Source organism: Hyla sarda, chromosome 12, assembly GCF_029499605.1.
Source record: "Hyla sarda isolate aHylSar1 chromosome 12, aHylSar1.hap1, whole genome shotgun sequence".
Lineage (NCBI taxonomy): Eukaryota > Metazoa > Chordata > Amphibia > Anura > Hylidae > Hyla > Hyla sarda.
This window is the reverse complement of record NC_079200.1, coordinates 33,708,246-33,729,749: the sequence shown is the minus strand read 5'-3', so window position 1 is coordinate 33,729,749 and position 21,504 is coordinate 33,708,246. Positions and strand designations below refer to the sequence as shown.

General features: G+C 45.8%; 1 protein-coding gene across 2 annotated transcripts in view; it reads left to right on the top strand.

Moving 5' to 3' along the window:
• The window catches only part of SRCIN1 (SRC kinase signaling inhibitor 1), a 489,213-nt gene that overhangs the window by 105,347 nt on the left and 362,362 nt on the right, over window positions 1-21,504 (top strand). Inside the window, exon 2 of one of the 2 annotated variants that reach the window (XM_056548575.1) lies at window positions 19,407-19,445. The exons of the other annotated variant lie outside the window; for it this stretch is intronic. Within the exon in view, the coding sequence (XP_056404550.1) occupies window positions 19,407-19,445 (39 nt within the window). The remainder of the gene's footprint in view (window positions 1-19,406; window positions 19,446-21,504) is intronic. 2 annotated transcript variants of the gene reach the window in all.

Here is a 21,504-nt window from a genome sequence, read left to right as displayed (position 1 = left end):
TGATGTCATTACAAAGAACATCTAGTCACACAAAAAACAAGCCCTCATATGGGTCTGGGAATGGAAATATAAAAGAGTTATGAATTTTAGAAGGCAAGGAGGAAAAAACAAAAACGCAAAAATAAAATGGGCTTTGTCCTTAAGGGGTTAAAATAGCCACAGTGCTTCCATCAGTGCCCACTATAGAGTTCTGATCCAGCTTTATTAGCTGGCTTCTCAAGCAGGGAGTGTTGTGCACAAAGGCCACACTCACATGCGATGTCCAGGGCCGGACTGGTCTACCGGGATATCAAGAAAATTCCCGGTAGGCCAGCTCCCTGTGGCCCGGTGTAGTGTCCGGACAAGTCACTGAATCAGCCTGTCAGGAGCGTCAGGACATATGTGCACCGCAGCATCACACACAGGTCCTGAGACTCCTGACAGGCTGATACAGTGAGCGGAGGTCCGTAACATACAGAGTCTACATACTGTACAGACAGGACACTCACCTCTACTCTCTGCCTCCTCACTGCTCCTGACTCCTCCTCCTCCTGCCGTCACATAGTTACAGGAGCTGCTCGGGGGAAGATCTCTTATACTGGGAGAGAGGAAAGGGAAACCTAATGCTATTACTGTGTGAGGGAGGGGGCTGGGGAGTAAGGGGAGTACTGTTATGTGAGGAGGGGGGCTGGGGAGTAAGGGGAGTACTGTTATGTGAGGGAGGGGGCTGGGGAGTAAGGGGAGTACTGTTATGTGAGGGAGGGGCCTGGGGAATAAGTGGAGTACTGTTATGTGAGGAGGGTGGGCTGGGGAGTAAGTGGAGTACTGTTATGTGAGGAGGGGGGGCTGGGGAGTAAGTGGAGTACTGTTATGTGAGGAGGGGGACTGGGGAGTAAGTGGAGTACTGTTATGTGAGGGAGGGGCCTGGGGAATAAGTGGAGTACTGTTATGTGAGGGAGGGGCCTGGGGAATAAGTGGAGTACTGTTATGTGAGGGAGGGGCCTGGGGAATAAGTGGAGTACTGTTATGTGAGGGAGGGGCCTGGGGAATAAGTGGAGTACTGTTATTTGAGGAGGGTGGGCTGGGGAGTAAGTGGAGTACTGTTATGTGAGGAGGGGGGACTGGGGAGTAAGTGGAGTACTGTTATGTGAGGAGGGGGACTGGGGAGTAAGTGGAGTACTGTTATGTGAGGAGGGGGGGCTGGGGAGTAAGTGGAGTACTGTTATGTGAAGAGGGTGGGCTGCTGGGGAGTCAGTGGAGTACTGTTATGTGAGGAGGGGGGGCTGGGGAGTAAGTGGAGTACTGTTATGTGGGGAGGGGTCTGGGGAATAAGTTGAGTACTGTTATGAGAGGAGGGTGGGCTGCTGGAGAGTAAGTGAAGTACTGTTATGTGAGAAGGGGGGGCTGCTGGGGAGTAAGTGGAGTACTGTTATGTGAGGAGGGGGGCTGGGGAGTAAGTGGAGTACTGTTATATGAGGAGGGGGGCTGGGGAGTAAGTGGAATACTGTTATGTGAAGAGGGGGGCTGGGGAGTAAGTGGAGTACTGTTATGTGAGAAGGGGGGGGGCTGCTGGAGAGTAAGTGAAGTACTGTTATGTGAGAAGGGGGGGGGGCTGCTGGAGAGTAAGTAGAGTACTGTTATGTGAGATGGGGGGGGGGCTGGGGAGTAAGTGGAGTAGTGTTATGTGAGGAGGGGGCTGCTGGGCAGTAAGTGGAGTAGTGTTATGTGAGGAGGGGGCTGCTGGGCAGTAAGTGGAGTAGTGTTATGTGAGGAGGGGGGCTGGGGAGTAAGTGGAGTACTGTTATGTGAGAAGGGGGGGGGCTGCTGGGGAGTAAGTGGAGTACTGTTATGCGAGAAGGGGGGCTGCTGGGGAGTAAATGGAGTCCTGTTATGTGAGGAGGGGGGGGGGGTTGGGGAGTAAGTGGAGTAGTGTTATGTGAGAAGGGGGGCTGGGGAGTAAGTGGAGTACTGTTATGTGAGAAGGGGGGGGGGCTGCTGGAGAGTAAGTGGAGTACTGTTATATGAGAAGGGGGGCTGCTGGGGAGTAAGTGGAGTACTGTTATGCGAGAAGGGGGGCTGCTGGGGAGTAAGTGGAGTACTGTTATGTGAGGAGGGGGGGCTGGGGAGTAAGTGGAGCAGTGTTATGTGAGAAGGGGGCTGCTGGGCAGTAAGTGGAGTACTGTTATGTGAGAAGGGGGGCTGCTGGGGAGTAAGTGGAGTACTGTTATGTGAGGAGGGGGGCTGGGGAGTAAGTGGAGTACTATTATGAGTGGGGGGGGGGCTGCTGGGGAGAAAGTGGAGTACTGTAATGAGTGGGGGGGGGGCTGGGGAGTAAGTGGAGTACTGTTATGAGTGGGGGGGGGCTGCTGGGGAGAAAGTGGAATACTGTTATGTGAGGAGGGGGGCTGGGGAGTAAGTGGAGTACTGTTATGTGAGGAGGGGGGCTGGGGAGTAAGTGGAGTACTGTTATATGAGGAGGGGGGCTGGGGAGTAAGTGGAATACTGTTATGTGAGGAGGGGGGCTGGGGAGTAAGTGGAGTACTGTTATGTGAGAAGGGGGGGGGCTGCTGGAGAGTAAGTGAAGTACTGTTATGTGAGAAGGGGGGGGGGCTGCTGGGGAGTAAGTGGAGTACTGTTATGTGAGATGGGGGGGGGGGGGCTGGGGAGTAAGTGGAGTAGTGTTATGTGAGGAGGGGGCTGCTGGGCAGTAAGTGGAGTAGTGTTATGTGAGGAGGGGGCTGCTGGGCAGTAAGTGGAGTAGTGTTATGTGAGGAGGGGGCTGGGGAGTAAGTGGAGTACTGTTATGTGAGAAGGGGGGGGGCTGCTGGGGAGTAAGTGGAGTACTGTTATGCGAGAAGGGGGGGCTGCTGGGGAGTAAATGGAGTCCTGTTATGTGAGGAGGGGGGGGGGGTTGGGGAGTAAGTGGAGTAGTGTTATGTGAGGAGGGGGGCTGGGGAGTATGTGGAGTACTGTTATGTGAGAAGGGGGGGGCTGCTGGAGAGTAAGTGGAGTACTGTTATATGAGAAGGGGGGCTGCTGGGGAGTAAGTGGAGTACTGTTATGCGAGAAGGGGGGCTGCTGGGGAGTAAGTGGAGTACTGTTATGTGAGGAGGGGGGGCTGGGGAGTAAGTGGAGCAGTGTTATGTGAGAAGGGGGCTGCTGGGCAGTAAGTGGAGTAGTGTTATGTGAGAAGGGGGGCTGCGGGGGAGTAAGTGGAGTACTGTTATGTGAGGAGGGGGCTGCTGGGCAGTAAGTGGAGTACTGTTATGTGAGAAGGGGGGCTGCGGGGGAGTAAGTGGAGTACTGTTATGTGAGGAGGGGGGCTGGGGAGTAAGTGGAGTACTGTTATGTGAGAAGGGGGGCTGCGGGGGAGTAAGTGGAGTACTGTTATGTGAGGAGGGGGGCTGGGGAGTAAGTGGAGTACTGTTATGAGTGGGGGGGGGGCTGCTGGGGAGAAAGTGGAGTACTGTAATGAGTGGGGGGGGGCTGGGGAGTAAGTGGAGTACTGTTATGAGTGGGGGGGGGCTGCTGGGGAGAAAGTGGAATACTGTTATGTGAGGAGGGGGGCTGGGGAGTAAGTGGAGTACTGTTATGAGTGGGGGGGGGCTGCTGGGGAGAAAGTGGAGTACTGTTATATGAGGATGGGGACTGGGGAAAAAGTGAGAAGCATTGTTATGTGAGGAGGGTCTGGTTGCTTTGGACCCATATTGGGACATTGGACCCAGTCCCTCACAGACTGCACCCTCTTTAGCATGATAGTGTGGTTTTCTTGCTGCTATTGTTTGTTGTTTATATATACATATTTATTATTAGGGATAAACCGCAAGCAGTGGGACCGGACACCTGCTCAGGTGACAGCTCTGCCCCGTCCCCTTCTGTCACCACCCAGCCCGCAGAGCTAGTTAGTTAAAAGCGAACTACAACTCCCAGCATGGGAACGGCGCAGTGCTTTAGGTCAGCTGCAGAGCATTTTTCAAGTAATCTGCCTAGTATGTGTAATAAAATCCTTTTTAAAGTGGGTGGGGCAATATATTTTCGGCCAAGCACAGCCTAAATTTTTTTGATATTAAAGGAAAACAGTCAGCAAGTTCACCCACACTAAACCCAATACCCTGGAGTTCATACAGGGGTCACTTACTTTTTTTGGTCCATCAGCCGTCGAGTTATGCCCCTGTAAAGTCCCTTTCTTCAGTGTATGATTAGCGCTTTCAAGACAGGATTATCTACGCCCGCCCCCCGTTGGTTGAATATTCATTATTTTCAACTCCACGTCCTAGTGACTTGGAGTCACATATCCCCTGAGCGCAGAGCTGTTTGTAGAGCGCATGCGCATAAAATTTTTACCCAGCTCTCACGTCCTGATGACGTGAGACCTCTGCGTACTGCTCTCACTCTGCGCAGTGCCACTGCGCATGTGCCGGTCCCTCGCTACACCTGGAAGTCGGGAGTAGCGAGGCCTCAGTATCGACGTACACACGGCATCATGCGCATGCGCTCTGCAAACAGAGCGCTGCGCTCAGGGGATATGTCACTCCACGTCACTAGGATGTGGAGTTGAAGATAATGAATATTCAAACAATGGGGGCGGGCGTAGAAACTTCAGTGCGGGAGGCCGAAGCAGATGGCCGGCGGGGGTCCCGCCTTGAAAGCGCTAATCATACACTGAAGAAAGGAGCTTTACAGGGGCCTAACTCGGCGGCTGATGGACCAAAAAAAGTAAGTGACCCCTGTATGAACTCCTGTTCACCCACACTATAACCCAGTGTATTGGGTTTAGTGTGGGTGAACTTGCTGACAGTTTTCCTTTAAAGGGGTACTCCGCTGCTCAACGTTTGGAACAAACTATTCCGAACGCTGGAGCCAGCGCCGGGAGCTCGTGATGTCATAGCCCCGCCCCCCATGGGGGGCGGGGCTATGACATCACGAGCTCCCGGCGCCGGCGCCGGCTCCAGCGTTAGGAACAGTTTGTTTCTAACGCTGAGCAGCGGAGTACCCCTTTAAGTACCCCTTTAAGAGCATCAAGACCGCAACACAGTGGAACGGAAGTGAAAGCCTGGTATTTGATTTACCAGGTTTCCGTCTTGCATGTTGCGGTTGCGTACTTTAACAACATAGTTCGCTTACAGAAGCCCGGGAAATCGAATGCCAGGCTTTCTGCAAGCTGCGCTGTGGCTGCACCCTTTCACGTTGTGTTACATCATGGCACAGCTGGCACAGAACCCTCCTACCGAACCCTGGCAAATGAATTACGTTCATGGTGCACTTATCATCTAAGGCCCTTGTGGCTCCTTTTCTCCTTCTAAAAGCTATTATTCTTTTCTTCTGTTGATAGGGTCGTATGTGTTTTTGCAGGACCAGTTGTACTTTTGAGTGGTTACTTTCCTTTCTAGTATATGATGTATTGTGGGTGATGAAGATGCCCGCAGCAAGAAGCTGTAGGCTGATAGGGTAGGATAAGTGTGTCTGGCATTGGCATTGATTTAAAGGAGTGCTGTAGTGGAATATAACTTACCCCCTATTCGAAGGACCCCCCCCGGTAATCTCCTGTACAGGGCCACGGCAGTCCGCAGGAAGCGCCGTGCCATCTCCAGCATGAAGCCGCGGCAGAAACGCCTCTTCCATGTATCTCTATGGGATACATGGAGGGGGCATGTCGGCCACCCTGTACAGGAGATCGCGGGGGGGACCCAGCGGTCGGACTCCATGCGATCTATCTTATCTCCTATCCAAAGTTATATTCCACTACAGTATTCCTTTTAAGTTTAGAAGGGGAAAGAAAATGGGGCCCCTCACTACGCTAGGCACAGGATGCAAGATGGCTTGACGTCTTACCTTTGCCAAATACACGGCCGATCAGCCATAGAGAAAATAGACACAAAAGAAGGCACACTCTAGTTCAGGGGCCCCTGGAGGAAGCACCACCAGTTGTGGGTCTGTCCACACTTGATGGATGGGAACGCTCACGATACTTTACTTAAATATGTAATGAACAAAACCATATCTTGAAATATATTTTATTCTAATAGATCTTATATAATTCAATATCCCTTATTGTTTCTGCACAGACGCATCCAAGCATAGACAGAGTATTTCTGGTTCTGTACATTTGAAGACTGGAGATCGATGCGAGGGCTTTCATGATGTACATGTTTAGGAGATTCCTCTAACAACATACCCAAAATTACACCAAAAAAGTGGTGGCCACAAGAAATTACACAAAAAAAGTGGTGTATTCCAAAGAATACATAATAAATAGTGAAATTGAAAATTAGTTACATGAAATCTGTTCTGGGTTAGGGTTTGGTCTTCTTGAAGAAGTGGTCTTTGAAGAGGTTTCACTGTCATTTATAGGTTTTGTCACAGTTTCCTACATCGTGGTGGTTTTTCCGCGTATACCTTTAAGACTTGAGATTGAATTTAGAGACGTACAGTACTGCTCAGCTTGGTTCTGCATGGCAGCTCCTGCTCAGTGTCCTTTGTAGGACACGCTGAGAGCCCGGCTCTTGGTAGATGTCACCTGGCTAGGAAACTGCTGCTTGTCATCATAATGTAGCTTATCTTTCTTCCAGCTTCCTCAGGGCTGCTGACCCAGTAAAGCTGTGATGGCAAGATTAATGTCCTTGTGTACTGACACCAGTCCATCAGCTCAAGGGTGATGGCGCGCCATGTTACACACTTCAGTCTGGCCTCTTTCTTTCCCCAATGTTTATCCTGTAGATCTTGACCTTTATGTTAATTAATACTATTGTTAGGCTGGCCATACACTTTAGATAGCTGCGGAAGGTTTTAAAGGGGTACTCCTTTGGCCAGCGTTCGGAAGTAAATGTTTCGAATGCGGTTTTTCACGCTGCCGGGGTCGGCCTTGCCCCTCCTGACATCACGGCCATGCCCCCTCAATGCAAGTCTATGGGAGGGGGCGTGACGGCCGTCACGCCCCCTCCCATAGACTTGCATTGAGGGGGCATGGCAGTGATGTCATGAGGGGCAAGGCCGACCCCGGCAGCGTGAAAAACCGCATTCAAAACATTTACTTCCGAACGCTGGCCAGTGGAGTACCCCTTTAAGGCTCCTAAGCAGAGTGTTTCTTAAGCAGTCCTTGTACACAGGAGGGAATTGCTTATACAGGAACATTATCATATTTGCTCCTGGTATAAAAGTGAGACCCCCAGGAGAATAGTCAGGCCTCTTAGGCAATACAACTCCCCAAACATTTCCCCAATAATTCCCTAAGTGTTTTTGTGGCACCTAGAGGGCATTGCTGGGCTATGCTGTGCAACCTAGCCATGACTGTGTGAACAATCTGTGTTCCCTCAGCTCTGTCACACAGGTCCCTCTATGTATTCTTTGTTTTCTTCTGGGGTCTCCACACTCCCCCCCCAGTAGCGGCAGTGTAGTGCTTCTTCCCGTGGTGCAACCTTTACCGCTGCTACCCTAATTTACAGAGACGTTGCTTCAGTAAGGGACATGGCATGGAGGAGAAAAAATGTAGCAGGACTATATTACAGCGCTTGGCATCCTGAACCCCCATGTACCCTAATTTACCTGCAGAGCCATAGCTTTAATAAGAGAAAACAAACACATGTGGTCATTTATAGAGCAACACTGCATTATAGTGTAACGGAGAAGGGCACATTATGGTCCAACCTGAGGCAGAGTTGATAGTCGGCTGTACCCATAGGGGACCCATAAGTGCCGTGGGTTAGTGCAATGGTCACAACTCTTCAGTTTTACTCTCTGAATAAGGGGCTTTGTCTATCTAAAGGAAAACAGATTGTGCAAAGACATTTTCTGCAGTGGGTTATGGCCAGAAGATCAAAGAACACAATCAAAACAATAACAAAGGGAAAAAAAATAAGTGAAATAAGGCAAAGACCATGAGGGTTCATGTACGAACAATCATGCATCGGCATTGGCAGAAGAAAAAGGGGTCTAAATATCAAAATTAGAAATAAAGGAATCACAAGGGCCTGGGCCTAGTTATAAAAAAGGACAAGACAAACAGGACACCCAAAAAGACAATGGGGTGGGGGAGACTCTTAAGCCAGCCAATGCTCAGATAGTGCCACATATGTGTCCAGTGGGTCCCAAACAAAAAAAAACAGATCTACCGGTACCTTATTTAGAGACACTGTAAAGTACCTGAGTAATCTAACCTCCCCAATACGAGCCAGCGAATCAGAGGCTGGGGGAGGGGCCTGACATTTCCAGAAGTTACCGATCAATGACTTTGTAGCAGAATATGTAAGAGAAGCTTTGTGGAGGTATATTAAGGGATCCAGAGGGACCGAAACTTCCAGAACATCTAGAAGTAAGCTTTTAACCTCTTTTCAGAAACCCAGTACAGTGACCCCACCGACCTACGATGGCCCCGACATACAATCATTTCAACATACGATGGCCTCTGAAGGCAGCATCAACATACCATGCTTTTGTAAGTCGCGGCCATCGCATAAACGGCTATCCGGTAGCGCAGACTGCTTCAGCTGCCATGGGTTGGCCGTTTACGGTGCCCCGTGTGGTCCGCTGACGATCACTTACCTGTCCTCGGGGCTCAGACGCGTCATCTTCGGGATCCCCTGCATCGTCGGCGCTCTCCATCATCGTCATCACGGCTCTGCGCACGCCGTCCCGTCATCCAATAGGAGCGGCGTGCGTAACGACGTGATGGTGGCGACGGAGAGCGAGGATGCCGGGGAAGCAGAGGCCTTGCCGGAGTTTCAGGGACACCCCGAGGACGCAGCAACAGCGATGTAAGGCAACATCCAGGGCAGCGGTGACGAGCGGTGACGGTCCGGAGCGGCTGGGACACATGAGTATAACCTCCAATACCAGTGGTCTTCAACCTGCGGACCTCCAGATGTTGCAGAACCACAACTCCCAGCATGCCCGGACAGCCATTGGCTGTCCGGGCATGCTGGATGTTGTAGTTTTGCAACATCTGGAGGTCCGCAGGTTGTAGACCACTGTCCTATACTTTACATTGCACGGATCCCTCAACATACGATGGTTTCAACAAATGATGGACCATTTGGAACGGATTACCATCGTATGTTGAGGGACCACTGTATAGACGGATGAATCCAGAACATATATCACACAGTCCCAATATCCTTCCCCCATCTCCAACAATTAGGGGGAATGGCGGCATTTAGCTTATGCAACAAAGCGGGTGTATGATACCAGCCCATCCATGATTTGTACAGGGAAAGTGTCATTTTTTAACTCATGGTAAATTCTCCTTCCCTTGGTCCATAGCAGCAGTACCAATATATGTGCTTTGGCTTTATATGAAAGAATTTACAGTGATTAAAAAATTATACTATCTCACTAACATCTTAAAGCAGGAGTACATATTTTGGTGATGCTGCTTTTGAGCAAAGGAAAGAAAATTTATGGTCGTCAGGACAAAAAGAAAAGGCGTATTTTGGTGGTTTAAAAAAATAAAATAAAAAGACAATAAAACAAACAAAACAAAACAAAAAAATAAAAAACTTTCTTGGCTACACCCGGTCCCTTGCAGCTCCTTGTCTCCACCTGGTCTCTGACAGGGGTCTTCTCCTTGCTTTTGAGACGAGCACTCGGTGCAGGACCTGCTCACTCAGCCAATCAAATGCCAAGATGAAAAGGAGCTTCAGGGGATGTATGGCCCCAACATTGTCTTTTTGGACAGACACACAGGGAGGTGTGAGTCGTGCACAATGCGCAGCTCTCCAGATGTCTTGGTCACTCCTCCTGCAGTACACTGCGCACGCGCAAATTGCAGCTCCCTCTGTGTCTGTTCGTAGCGGCGGTTTGCTGCTGAAAGCAGGAGACACAGGGGGAACAGCTGGAGGCACACTGTAGGGACGAGCAGTAGCGCATCCGCAGCATCAAATACACAGCGGATGCGCTACTTCTGACCCTTCCCTTAATGTGTGTGTTACGGTAAGGATTTGTAGCAATATGACGTGTATAATAGGGCTGCAACTATTGATTATTTTCATAATTGATTAGTTACCAATTAACCGATGACCGTATTTTTCACCGTATAAGACGCACTTTTTCTTCCCCAAAACTGGGGAGGGGAAAGTTGGTGTGTCTTATACGGCAAATACACATTAAAACCCTGTCAGGGTATCACCGATCGCAGTGATGCCCTGTATTAACCCCTTAAGGACGCAGGACGTAAATGTACGTCCTGGTGAGGTGGTACTTAACGCACCAGGACGTACATTTACGTCCTAAGCATAACCGCGGGCATCGGAGCGATGCCCGTGTCATGCGCGGCTGATCTCGGCTGCTGATCGCAGCCAGGGACCCGCTGGCAATGGCCGACGCCCGCGATCTCGCGGGCGTCCGCCATTAACCCCTCAGGTGCCGGGATCAATACAGATCCCGGCATCTGCGGGAGTTCGCGATTTAAATGAACGATCGGATCGCCCGCAGCGCTGCTGCGGGGATCCGATCATTCTTAACGCCGCACGGAGGTCCCCTCACCTTCCTCCGTGCGGCTCCCGGCGTCTCCTGCTCTGGTCTGTGATCGAGCAGACCAGAGCAGGAGATGACCGATAATACTGATCTGTTCTATGTCCTATACATAGAACAGATCAGTATTAGCAATCATGGTATTGCTATGAATAGTCCCCTATGGGGACTATTCAAGTGTAAAAAAAAATGTAAAAAAATATAAAAGTAAAAGTAAAAAAAAAGTGAAAAATCCCCTCCCCCAATAAAAAAGTAAAACGTCTGTTTTTTCCTATTTTACCCCCAAAAAGCGTAAAAAAACATTTTTTATAGACATATTTGGTATCGCCGCGTGCGTAAATGTCCGAACTATTAAAATAAAATGTTAATGATCCCGTACGGTGAACGGCGTGAACGAAAAAAAAAAAAAAAAGTCCAAAATTCCTACTTTTTTAATACATTTTATAAAAAAAAAATTATAAAAAGTGTATTAAAAGTTTTTTATATGCAAATGTGGTATCAAAAAAAAGTACAGATCATGGCGCAAAAAATGAGCCCCCATACCGCCGCTTATACGGAAAAATAAAAAAGTTAGAGGTCATCAAAATAAAGGGATTATAAACGTACTAATTTGGTTAAAAAGTTTGTGGTTTTTTTTAAGCGCAACAATAATATAAAAGTATATAATAATGGGTATCATTTTAATCGTATTGACCCTAAGAATAAAGAACACATGTAATTTTTTCCATAAATTGTACGGCGTGAAAACAAAACCTTCCAAAATTAGCAAAATTGCATTTTTCGTTTTAATTTCCCCACAAAAATAGTGTTTTTTGGTTGCGCCATACATTTTATGGTATAATGAGTGATGTCATTACAAAGGACAACTGGTCACGCAAAAAACAAGCCCTCATACTAGTCTGTGGATGAAAATATAAAAGAGTTATGATTTTTAGAAGGCGAGGTGGAAAAAATGAAAACGTAAAAATTAAATTGTCTGAGTCCTTAAGGCCAAAATGGGCTGAGTCCTTAAGGGGTTAACCCTTCAGACGCGGCGATCAAAGCTGACCGCAGCGTCTGAAGCGAAAGTGAAACTAACCCGGCTGCTCAGTCGGGCTGTTCGGGACTGCCGCGGTGAAATCGCGGCTTCCTGAACAGCTTACAGGACACCGGGAGGGAGGGACCTTACCTGCCTCTTCGGTGTCTGATCGGCGAATGACTGCTCCGTGCCGGGATCCCCCGCATGGCCGGCGCTCTCCGTCGTCGTCATCACGTTGTCGCGCACGACGTCTCGTCATCCAATAGGAGCGGCGTGCGTAGCAACATGTCGGAGAGCGAGGATCCTGGGCAGCAAAGACGTTCCGGAGCGACGAGGATTTTCCTCCTTTAAAATTGGCTGCGTCTTATATGGCGGAGCGTCTTATATGGCGAAAAATACGGTATTTGTTTCAGCCCAAGCTCTTACCCTCTGTTAATCCTTAAGGTGATGTCCCCTCTCTTATCCCTCTGTTAACTCTTCACGATGTGGTACCCACTTCCTCCCGTCCTGCCGTTAACTCTTTCCTGCTCCCCTAATTCCGTTTTCCCCCCCTCTATCCAATTAATCGGCCATCTAATTGATAAAGTAAAGTAAATCGTCAGCTGCATCCCTAGTGCACAGATAGCAAGCCTAAATGAGAACATTAGACACCAATGTAATCAATGGCACATGGTAATTCAGGGCCCCGTTGCACATTATACACTGGGGCCCAAGCACTTGAAGTCACGCCTCTATTTTAATCAGTAGTAGTGTAGCTTTATTCAGCAATATTCCGTACTAGTGTGTCAGCCCAGTGTATGCCAGTGATCTAGCCCTCCAGCCTGCGAGCGTTCTGCATACTTAATAATGTCTGTCAGTGATAATGGTGACATCGCCCTCTCATTGATTCTCAATACTTCTCCGCTTCCCACAGATGATAGATGATTATGATGTCACTTAATCACTCCGACAGCCTCGTTATTTCTCTAATTAAAAGCCGCGTTGTTTCTTCTATTTTTATTAGACTTTTTTTGTTCTTATTTTGGAAGGAGGAGCCCTCCAGGGTAAACTGGATTCTGCCTGTATTTAGTGTGCGCGGAACCTTGGCAGATGCCCTGAGAGGAAGAAAGGGTAATTGTGTAAAACAAATGAGAGTCTTTAACATTTCAGTCATCAGACCCGAGAACCATGGCCGCAGAGAAAGGAAGGGGTTCTCAGTCACATGCAAGAAAATGTACTTATCCGTTCTGGATTAGGATCCATTCGTTATGGCAGGAATGGGAGCCAGGAATATCTCTCCTTACAGAGAACCCTATGGGGGGGGGGGGGGAGACTAAGGTTTCGTTAAATTCTTCACTCCTTCTATACACCCTGCGAATATTAGGTGATATGATTCTGCATAAGTCCATGTTACTGTAATCTGAGTGTCCTTGATGTTATCTGATCTCAGGAAACCTGGATGTGTGCGTCCTCTGGTGGTCCAGAGCAGAATTGCAAATTATTATAGTGTGCATATTCAGAATGAGGTGAAGGTACATTGGCCGACATTTAGCATTGTCTTAAGACTGTTTTTTGTGTCTACAAAAGGCGCAAAAAAGGCGCAAGCAGGGTTTATTTGCGCCTTTTTTGTGCCTTTTGGTTTACACATTTCTGCTGATTTTGGAAAAACACATGATATGGACGGGTTTTATGAACTGCTCCTTTTTGTGAAAAGGTGAAAAAGGCGCAAAGCTACTGAAAAGTCTCTAAAACGACACCAGCCCAGACTTAGCTTAGCTTTTTGGTGTATGTGAAGAGAGAATTTTCAGAAAATGTGACCTGCACAAAATGTATCAAATGCTCTGGGACCATTTAATAGATTTGTTGCTCCTACACATTACCAGCACACAAAAAAAAAGGTGTAGAAAAATGCTTCACTTACACCTACAATGATAAATGCTTCACTTACACCTACAATAATAAATGCTTCACTTACACCTACAATGATAAATGCCGGCCATTGTATTTACAGTCATTTCTTGATATGCGTTCAACTCTGTTTACATCCAGAAACACTATTGCTGATTTGATATTATTGCAAATAAGATTGTATGTCCCCATGAGGACCCATTCCCTTTAGTTGCTTTAGCAGCAGAAGTCCTGTAGGAAAGTCTCTACTTATGCTATATGTGTTGCTGGGGGGTATGAATCCAGTCTCGTTATATAAACTCTATAGAGGAGGGTCTTCACAGCTTGGCTCACTGTGGTGAATGGTCTTTTACTCACAGTTTGCTTTATTATAATTTTCTATTGCAGGCAAAAAATTCTGTGACTTGTAAGCCACACAGCACTGACTCCAGCTGGAAGCCCACAAGGAGTCCATTGATGGCAGATAAGCACTTGTACAGCTTTTCTTCCTTCTGGCTTAGACCATTCTTCCTATTAGAGCAGGAACAGGATTAAAGTGTGTGAGTGGTACTCTGGTGTTCTTGGGCAGTACTCATAGGACAAAGGCAAGTCCAATGAAAAAAGATGCCTTGTATTTCATAATTCACACATCAATACACGGAAGATGCGTTTGGGCCATAACAATTGTATACAATAATGAAATGCTCACCTGAGTATTGCCGTGACTTTACCGCAATTGTGCAAATCGCAGTAAAAACATGCTTTTTGTACCATGATTTTGGAAAATCGCATAAAAAACACAGCCATAACGCAGAAAAAAGTGGGAAAAATCTAGTAAAAATTCAACATGTGAACACAGCCTGAACACTTCAGATCTTCATAAAACACCTCAATTGGGAATATATGTCAAATAGTTTTCACCCTCATGGCAATATTTCTCTATAAAACAAACATTGAATAAGAAAACTGCACCTAATGTGAATTAACCCCTACCCACTTATGAGTCTTAAAAGTTTAACTGGGTAAACTCCAGCACCAGCAGCCTAAGGAATACACACGAACCTCTACATTTTCCTCTCATAGTATTTGCTGGACTATATACGCCAACATTTTTTTAAATTAAATAAGTAAATTTTTATTTATTATTTTTATGGGGGTTTATGAAAGGCTAGTCTATATCACTGTGGGCCTTAGTGTATTACTGTAGTTTGTGAGAAGTGTTTGGCCAAAGTCCTTGTCAGGTTGTACCATCCCACACTATTCTTCTATCCAGTTTGTACCCCAGCTTGCATTGCCCTCAGATTTTTGGAGGAGTTAGGCCGAGTTGAAACTACAGAATTTCCAAGTGGAATTCAGTTTTAAAGTTCTGGCTGGAAATTCTGGTGCAACAGAATCCCATTGCTGAAAAAGGGGATTCCTCTAGACAGTGCACACTACGGAATATTAGCGGATGAAATTTCGAAACTGATATTCTGCCGCCAAAAGAATGATCTTGTTCGTTCTTCAGGCGGAATCTGTTTCGTGGACATTGCTGTCTATGGGGACGGCAATGTCCACATGGTCTTCAGCGCCAAGCACGCTTGGAAGCTCCAGACGGAATTTTTTCATCTGGAGCTTCGTAAGTGGGAACCCGGCCTTAGAGCTTTATGGAGTTTATGATTGTCCTTAGACATCTGGTGGCTTTTTAGCCAACCAGAATATTCACTGGGCATGGAGAAGGGAAAATGCAGCAGCTATTTAATGGAATCCTGATGCAGATGCCATCACATTACATAAAAATGCATTCATTAACTATTTAGATACCTGTGTCTTATATACAGTCATTTAGTTAGCAGGATGATAGATTATGTTTGCTATGGGAGCGAAGTGCTGAACAAGGACTTCTAATAGACGTTGGGGACATTTAAGGACACAGAATAGCCTCCCTCTCGGCGCAGCCTGTGCCAATCCCATTTCTGTATAAAGAAGAGAATTAGTGAAGTAAGTTGGCAGTGGTCTTGCATATCTCAGCTGTCTCAGTGCTACTGCGTATGAGGAGAAATATCCATCTGGATGAGGAGGGAAGGAGGGAGGTTACAGTTTATTTATTTTCATCTACAGGCAATAATTGTGCTAATTGTCCTCCTGCCGTAGCATTCTGCCAGGAATAATGGCCTTGTGAGTGCCCGCTGCTTCTGCGCTTGTACCGTGATCAATGTGTCCTGATTGCATGCGCCATCACTGGCCTGCATGACACAACTTACCACTTGGCAATTCAAGACTTACATTCCGCCTGTCAAACCAAACAAAATGAAGGGGGGGGGGGGATTAGTCGCCCTTTCCAGGAAGATGTTAGGCCTAAAAATCCCTCTGCCTTTTTAATGACAGCCTTGTAATTATTTCTCCATCTATTTGAAAGGTCAGCCTCCGATGTGCCTTGGGAGTGACAGCGCTGACCTGGGTGAGGGCTCGAAAAGTCTGGCAGAGCTAAACCAATCTGTCTGTGATGGGGAATGATAAGACCCCCGCCAGACTTGCGGGTGGAATATTAAAAGTGGCAGTGTGAGACGGAGGCATGCGTCTCCCACTTCATGCCTGTTACAATAATTATCAGCAGCCAGGCTTTGAAAACAATGCTTTGAACACCATAACTTAATGCGAATTGCCCGTCGGTAGCACTATATGGTAACCAGAGTCAATCTCTTCCTCCTCATGATTTGGTACCTCTGTCCGTAAAAGATCGGACTTCTTATTTTAACCTGTGATTTACAGAAAATGCACTTTTGCTCGTCCAGTTGTGGCTTATTGTGTTCTGTCGGGTTGCTTTTATTTGAATCAATAATCCCATCATCCTGAAGAGAGTTCTCAGCAGTTTTGAAAGGGTTTTGCACATGCTTTATAGACATGCTGCGTAGAAGTGTCTCATGAGCCCTATTGCACATAAACCAAATCCAAGTAGCGCTTCTATAGGGCAGTCTATCCATAACAAAAGAAAAAGCCAAATAGGTATCCCCTATAGCAGCAAATAGGTATCCCCTATCTCCAAATTGTGGCCTTCCAGATGTTGAAAAATTACAATTCCCAGCATGCCCGGACAGCCGAAGGGCCGGCCCAAGACATTGTGCTGCCTGGGTCCAAGAGTGAAATACTGTGACCCCCCTACACCATCAAAAAAAGAAAAAGTACTATGCCATTGCATATCAAGAGGACAAATAACCCAGTGGAGCCCATTGTACGGCCGGCCCTGCATCTATCATACACACATCATGCACACAAACACACATCTATCATACACACACACATAAATGTGAAGGTGCCATCTGGGTTCAATGGTCCCAGCAGGGCCCATTGTAAGGCCGGCCCTGTCTGAGGGGCTGCAATTTGGAGACCACTGCCCTATAGGATACGGCTCATCTGCTCTATTTGTTGTGTTCAAAACTCAACAAGTTATGTAGGCAGAATCTTATTGTTGTGGTGCAACAGTCCTGGACCAGCCGATAAGTAGCAATGTGAAGGAATAACTGCTGGTACTGTTGTGGTTTCGGGAGGGAAGTTCTCTGAAGCCCATTATCACCTACCAATCAGTGAATGCGACATTGTGGAAGATTTTAAGCCCTACTTTGTTTTGACCAGGGATACCCCCTCTGTAATGCAAATTGCCAAACTAGCCAACAGTCTCCATTTTGACAGGACTTTCATGAACTATGCAGATCACTAACACCATGGGAAGTGCAAACCCCTCCTTACTCCCAGTGTTGGACAATTTCCCTGTTGTTTCTAGAGTAAATGTTGTTTTTTCCACTTGCATAGATGTCTTTTTATGGCTTAATTCATACGGAAACCTTTTTGTGGTTAGAGTATTTTTTTATGGTTTTAATGACTTCCTTTTTTCCATTGTCCAGCTCTTGAACTTCATCCAAAAGGTAAAAACCCAATAAAATATTAGGTCAAACTCTGAGACAGATCAATACTGATAGAGGTCAACGATAACAATATACTGACTAATGTAGTTTTCATTAGGTCCATCAATATTTTGAGCATTTATGGGAGGACTGGGAATGTCCAACTTTGGCTTTATATTTAAAGAGTACCTGTGGCCTCTCCTGATGTCTACTTTGAAATGACAACTATGTGGTGTTTCAACACCCTATTGATAGCGGGAATGAAACACCCAGTTGTCAAGATATTCTTATGTCTCCTGGATGGATAGACGGCTCAAGACATTGCGGATAGGTATAGTTTTTCTTTGTTATATCCTAATAATATTGTTCGGTCTTTTGGGGTTTTCACTTGCATGCTGGAATTTAATGGGCCAGAATGTGTCCCTAAATCCGTTCCCTTTCAATCACAGCTCCATAACACCTATTAAAGCCAACTACACCTGTTTTGTGGTACCTGAGTGTTTTTGTGATTTCATAGTGCCTATTGTGAAGGTATGCTGACTTGTTTCCTGATATATATATATATATATATATATATATATATATATATTAACCTGTGCCTGTCTTCTGGATTCCAATCTCTGTCTGGTCCCTTCTCTACAGTCTCCCCTGTAACCGACCCCAGATTATCCACCCTGATCCTGTTCTGCTTGCCTTGACCCTCTAGCCTCTTCTTGACTTTGTGTCTGCCTGACCTCTGTGTACAATTTTGACTCTCCTGTGTTTGACCCCGACTGCTAGTATAACCCCATGCACCAATGCCCCCTGGTCTGCTGAGACAACTGCTACCCACACCGGGACCATGCTTGGGAAGCAGCCTTGTACCCTTCAGCAGCAAAGGTCAAGCTTCCTAATCCTGGAGCAGGTTAGACTCCACTCTTGAGCACAGCCCACAGCCAAACTGGTTTGGTAGCACAGGGGGTCCACATCCGTCACATGTTAAACTTTCTTGGAAAATCTTGAACAGTATGGAGAGTTCATGGTTAGCATGTTACCTTGAAGCACCAGAGTTTTGGATAGAATTCAACCAAGGGCAAGGAATCTGCATGAAATTATTTACTCCCAATGTTTGCATAGGTTTACTTTTGGGTTTCATCCCACAAAAACATACTGATAGGTTAATTTGGAATTTCGATTTTGAGCCCCAGTGGGGACGGAGACTGATATGAGTGATGACTATGCACAGTGCCATGTAATATGTATGTATGTTATTTTATTAATAAAATTAACCTTTTAGTAAGTAAGGCCCCTCATACAACCCCCCTATAGTGGTAAGGCGGCCTTACTACTATAGGGGAGCTGTATGAGGGGCCTTAGTAAGATATCCCTGATCTCAGTCATTAGTGGCAGGTTTCTGCCCACTGAAGAGGTGTATGGAGTGGGCAGACACCTGCCACTAATGACTGAGATCAAGGATATCTTACTAAGGCCCCTCATACAGCCCCCCTATAGTAGAAAGGCCGCCTTACTACTATAGGGGCAGGCTGTATGAGGGGCCTTACTTACTATAGGAGAGCTGTATGAGGGGCCTCACTACTATATGGACTGTGTATAATTACTTGACATATAATTACTTTAATTACTATATTTATAATTAGTTTTAAATACTATATGGAGCTGTGTAGAATTAGAGGACCACTATATGCAGGCTGTTAGGGTGCATGCCATCTAACTACTAAAATGGTCAGTGTGGGTGGCCTAATAGTTAATAAATGCTTAATTGGGGGGGCGGGGCTATATGAGGGACCTTGGTTAGGCCCCTTATATACCCCCCATAGAAGTAAGGCTGCCTTTCTACAATATGGGGGCTATATGAGTGCCCTTACTACTTTTATAGAGTTTGTATGGGGGGCCTTTCTACTATAGAGGGGGCTGTATGAGGGGCCTAACTACTATATGGGAGCTGTATGAGGGCCTTACTACTATATGAAAGGCCCAATACTATATGGGCACTGTAGGAGGGGGCTATATGAGGGCCATTCTACTATATGGAGCTGTATAAGGGCCATACTACTATATGAGACTGTATGAGGGGCCTAATACTATATGGGCACTGTAGGAGGGGACCTTATGAGGGCCGTACTACTATATGGGGCTTTATGAGTGACCTAATACTATATGGAGCTATGTATAATTACTTTATGTTTGTCTTCATATAGAGCAAAGAAAAAAAAAAGACTCCAGAGAAGACGTCATTTGTGAGTCATAGATATTATAGTATATTCTGCCTGACTGTGTCCCATCAGACTTCACTTGTTAGTTCTGCAGTTATGATCAGTAGAATAACCATTCCCAGCATGCCCTTACCACTGCTTAGATTAATTAGTGTATTTTACAAGGTAAAAACTTCTTTAGCCCTTTTACCTTACCTATTTTTTATATATATGTAATATTAAGAAGTGCCATTTTTCACTTGAGCCCCTGCACCATTATGGACCCCTAGCCCCTTATATGTCTCTGGTAAAAATGATCCTCCTGCCAAAGAATGTGAACCTTTGCCACTTACTTCCATACCTATATTTTAGCTCCACTACAGACCTTGATCAAATTGTGAAAGATCTACTATTCTTACTACTCTGTACTGTCAAAGATGGTGAGATGGCTGTTCCGCATCCAGCAGCTTACAATACAGCTGCCATTTTGGACCAGACTTATTTATTATATTCCTTGTTGGAAAAATCCTTATTTATGGCAGAATACCCAGGGATTTCTCTCCCCCCCCTTACCATCTATGTCTGACTCTAGTGTGGGCAATATTTGTGTATAAAGAAAACTTGCTTTATATTCCTAGGGAATCCGTCCCAATATCTACACCAGCCATTATGATTTCCTCTTTATGGTTTACAGTCTTCTATTGTTTCTATAGCAGATTTGTTTTACAAAGGTGTTATTAAGCAATTCTCAGTAATAACTACTTTAGTTGTTTTACTTGTTCAGTTTTTCCAACACTCACAGATTAGACATGTTCTTTCTACAGATAAGTTTTGTGCTTTGAAAGACCATGTATCTGGTTTACGCAAATACAATGTTTATTTGGAAGAGTCCTAGTAAAGGCATTTTGGCTGCCTGCATGAAGTTGACTCTTGGAATAGTTACTTATAAAAATGACACTCGTGGTTAAATGGGAGAAGGTATTGGAGACTTCCTATTCCATATCACAGTGGATGTTGGCTCTGTAGTGGCCTCTGAACATGTCTAAATGTAATAATTATTTGGAGCTATTAAAAAAAAAAAATACAGATGCCTTGGTATCTCACACCAGCCAGACTTTCACATGAAATCCATGGCATGTCATCAAGAAGGTCCACAAATACCCCTCCATGCTGGACTTGGAATGTACCCATTCGTTTGATGATATGACTCCTTTCCACAACAGGGCTTCCAAGCTATATTCCATCTTGATTTAGACCAGATTCCTTGGAATGTTAGAATATCCATGTAATGTCCATTTATTTATTTTTGTATTTTTATGTTTAGGTGTGTATTCACACACTAGTTTGTTCAGAGCAGTTTGCTATTCTACCTGGATAGGGAATAGTTAATGCTCTGAGCGAATGAAAACTTGGGTGTGGTTATTTAACCAGAGTTCTCCTGCATTCTGGTGCTGGTTATTGAGTGCAATACTACTATGTCTGTTTGTGCTGTATTTTGACTATATCTGCTTGAGCATTTACATTGTATTTATCTTGTCATTTTATCTGGGTTTTTAGCCATGGTTATATAGCATGCTCCTTGTATTTTAGTCTGTGTTACATTAGTTGGTTTTAGGATTATGTTTGTTCTGCTCTTTCGGTTTTCACACTGTGTCTGAGTCTTGCTTGTACCCTGTGTTCTGTATGTTATATTCCTGTTTGGTATTCTGGAGTCTATTCAGACTCATCCGGTTCTAGTCTAGTGTTTCATATATTGTATTATATTTCTGTTTCCTACTGGGTGAAAATTTTGTCCACACAGTGGAGTGTGTCCGCTGGCCAGTAGCCTTTTTGGCTTTATTATTAATGGCTACTCCTATAGTGGAGTGGGGAGTCCAGTTTGTATGTTCTGTGTCCCAGTATGAACAGTGTCCTATATTTATATCCGGTTTGGTCGATCTGATATTTGTCATTTGTACTTGTACCGGTTTGTGAACAGTGTTCTATGTTACCTGTTCAGTTTAGTGTTTAGTGTTTTTTGTTTCTTTATTTGAGTTTAGTGTTTTGGCTCTCAGTTTTTCTGTTTATCCCCTTCATCTCCTAGATTCTGCTGTATACTCATATC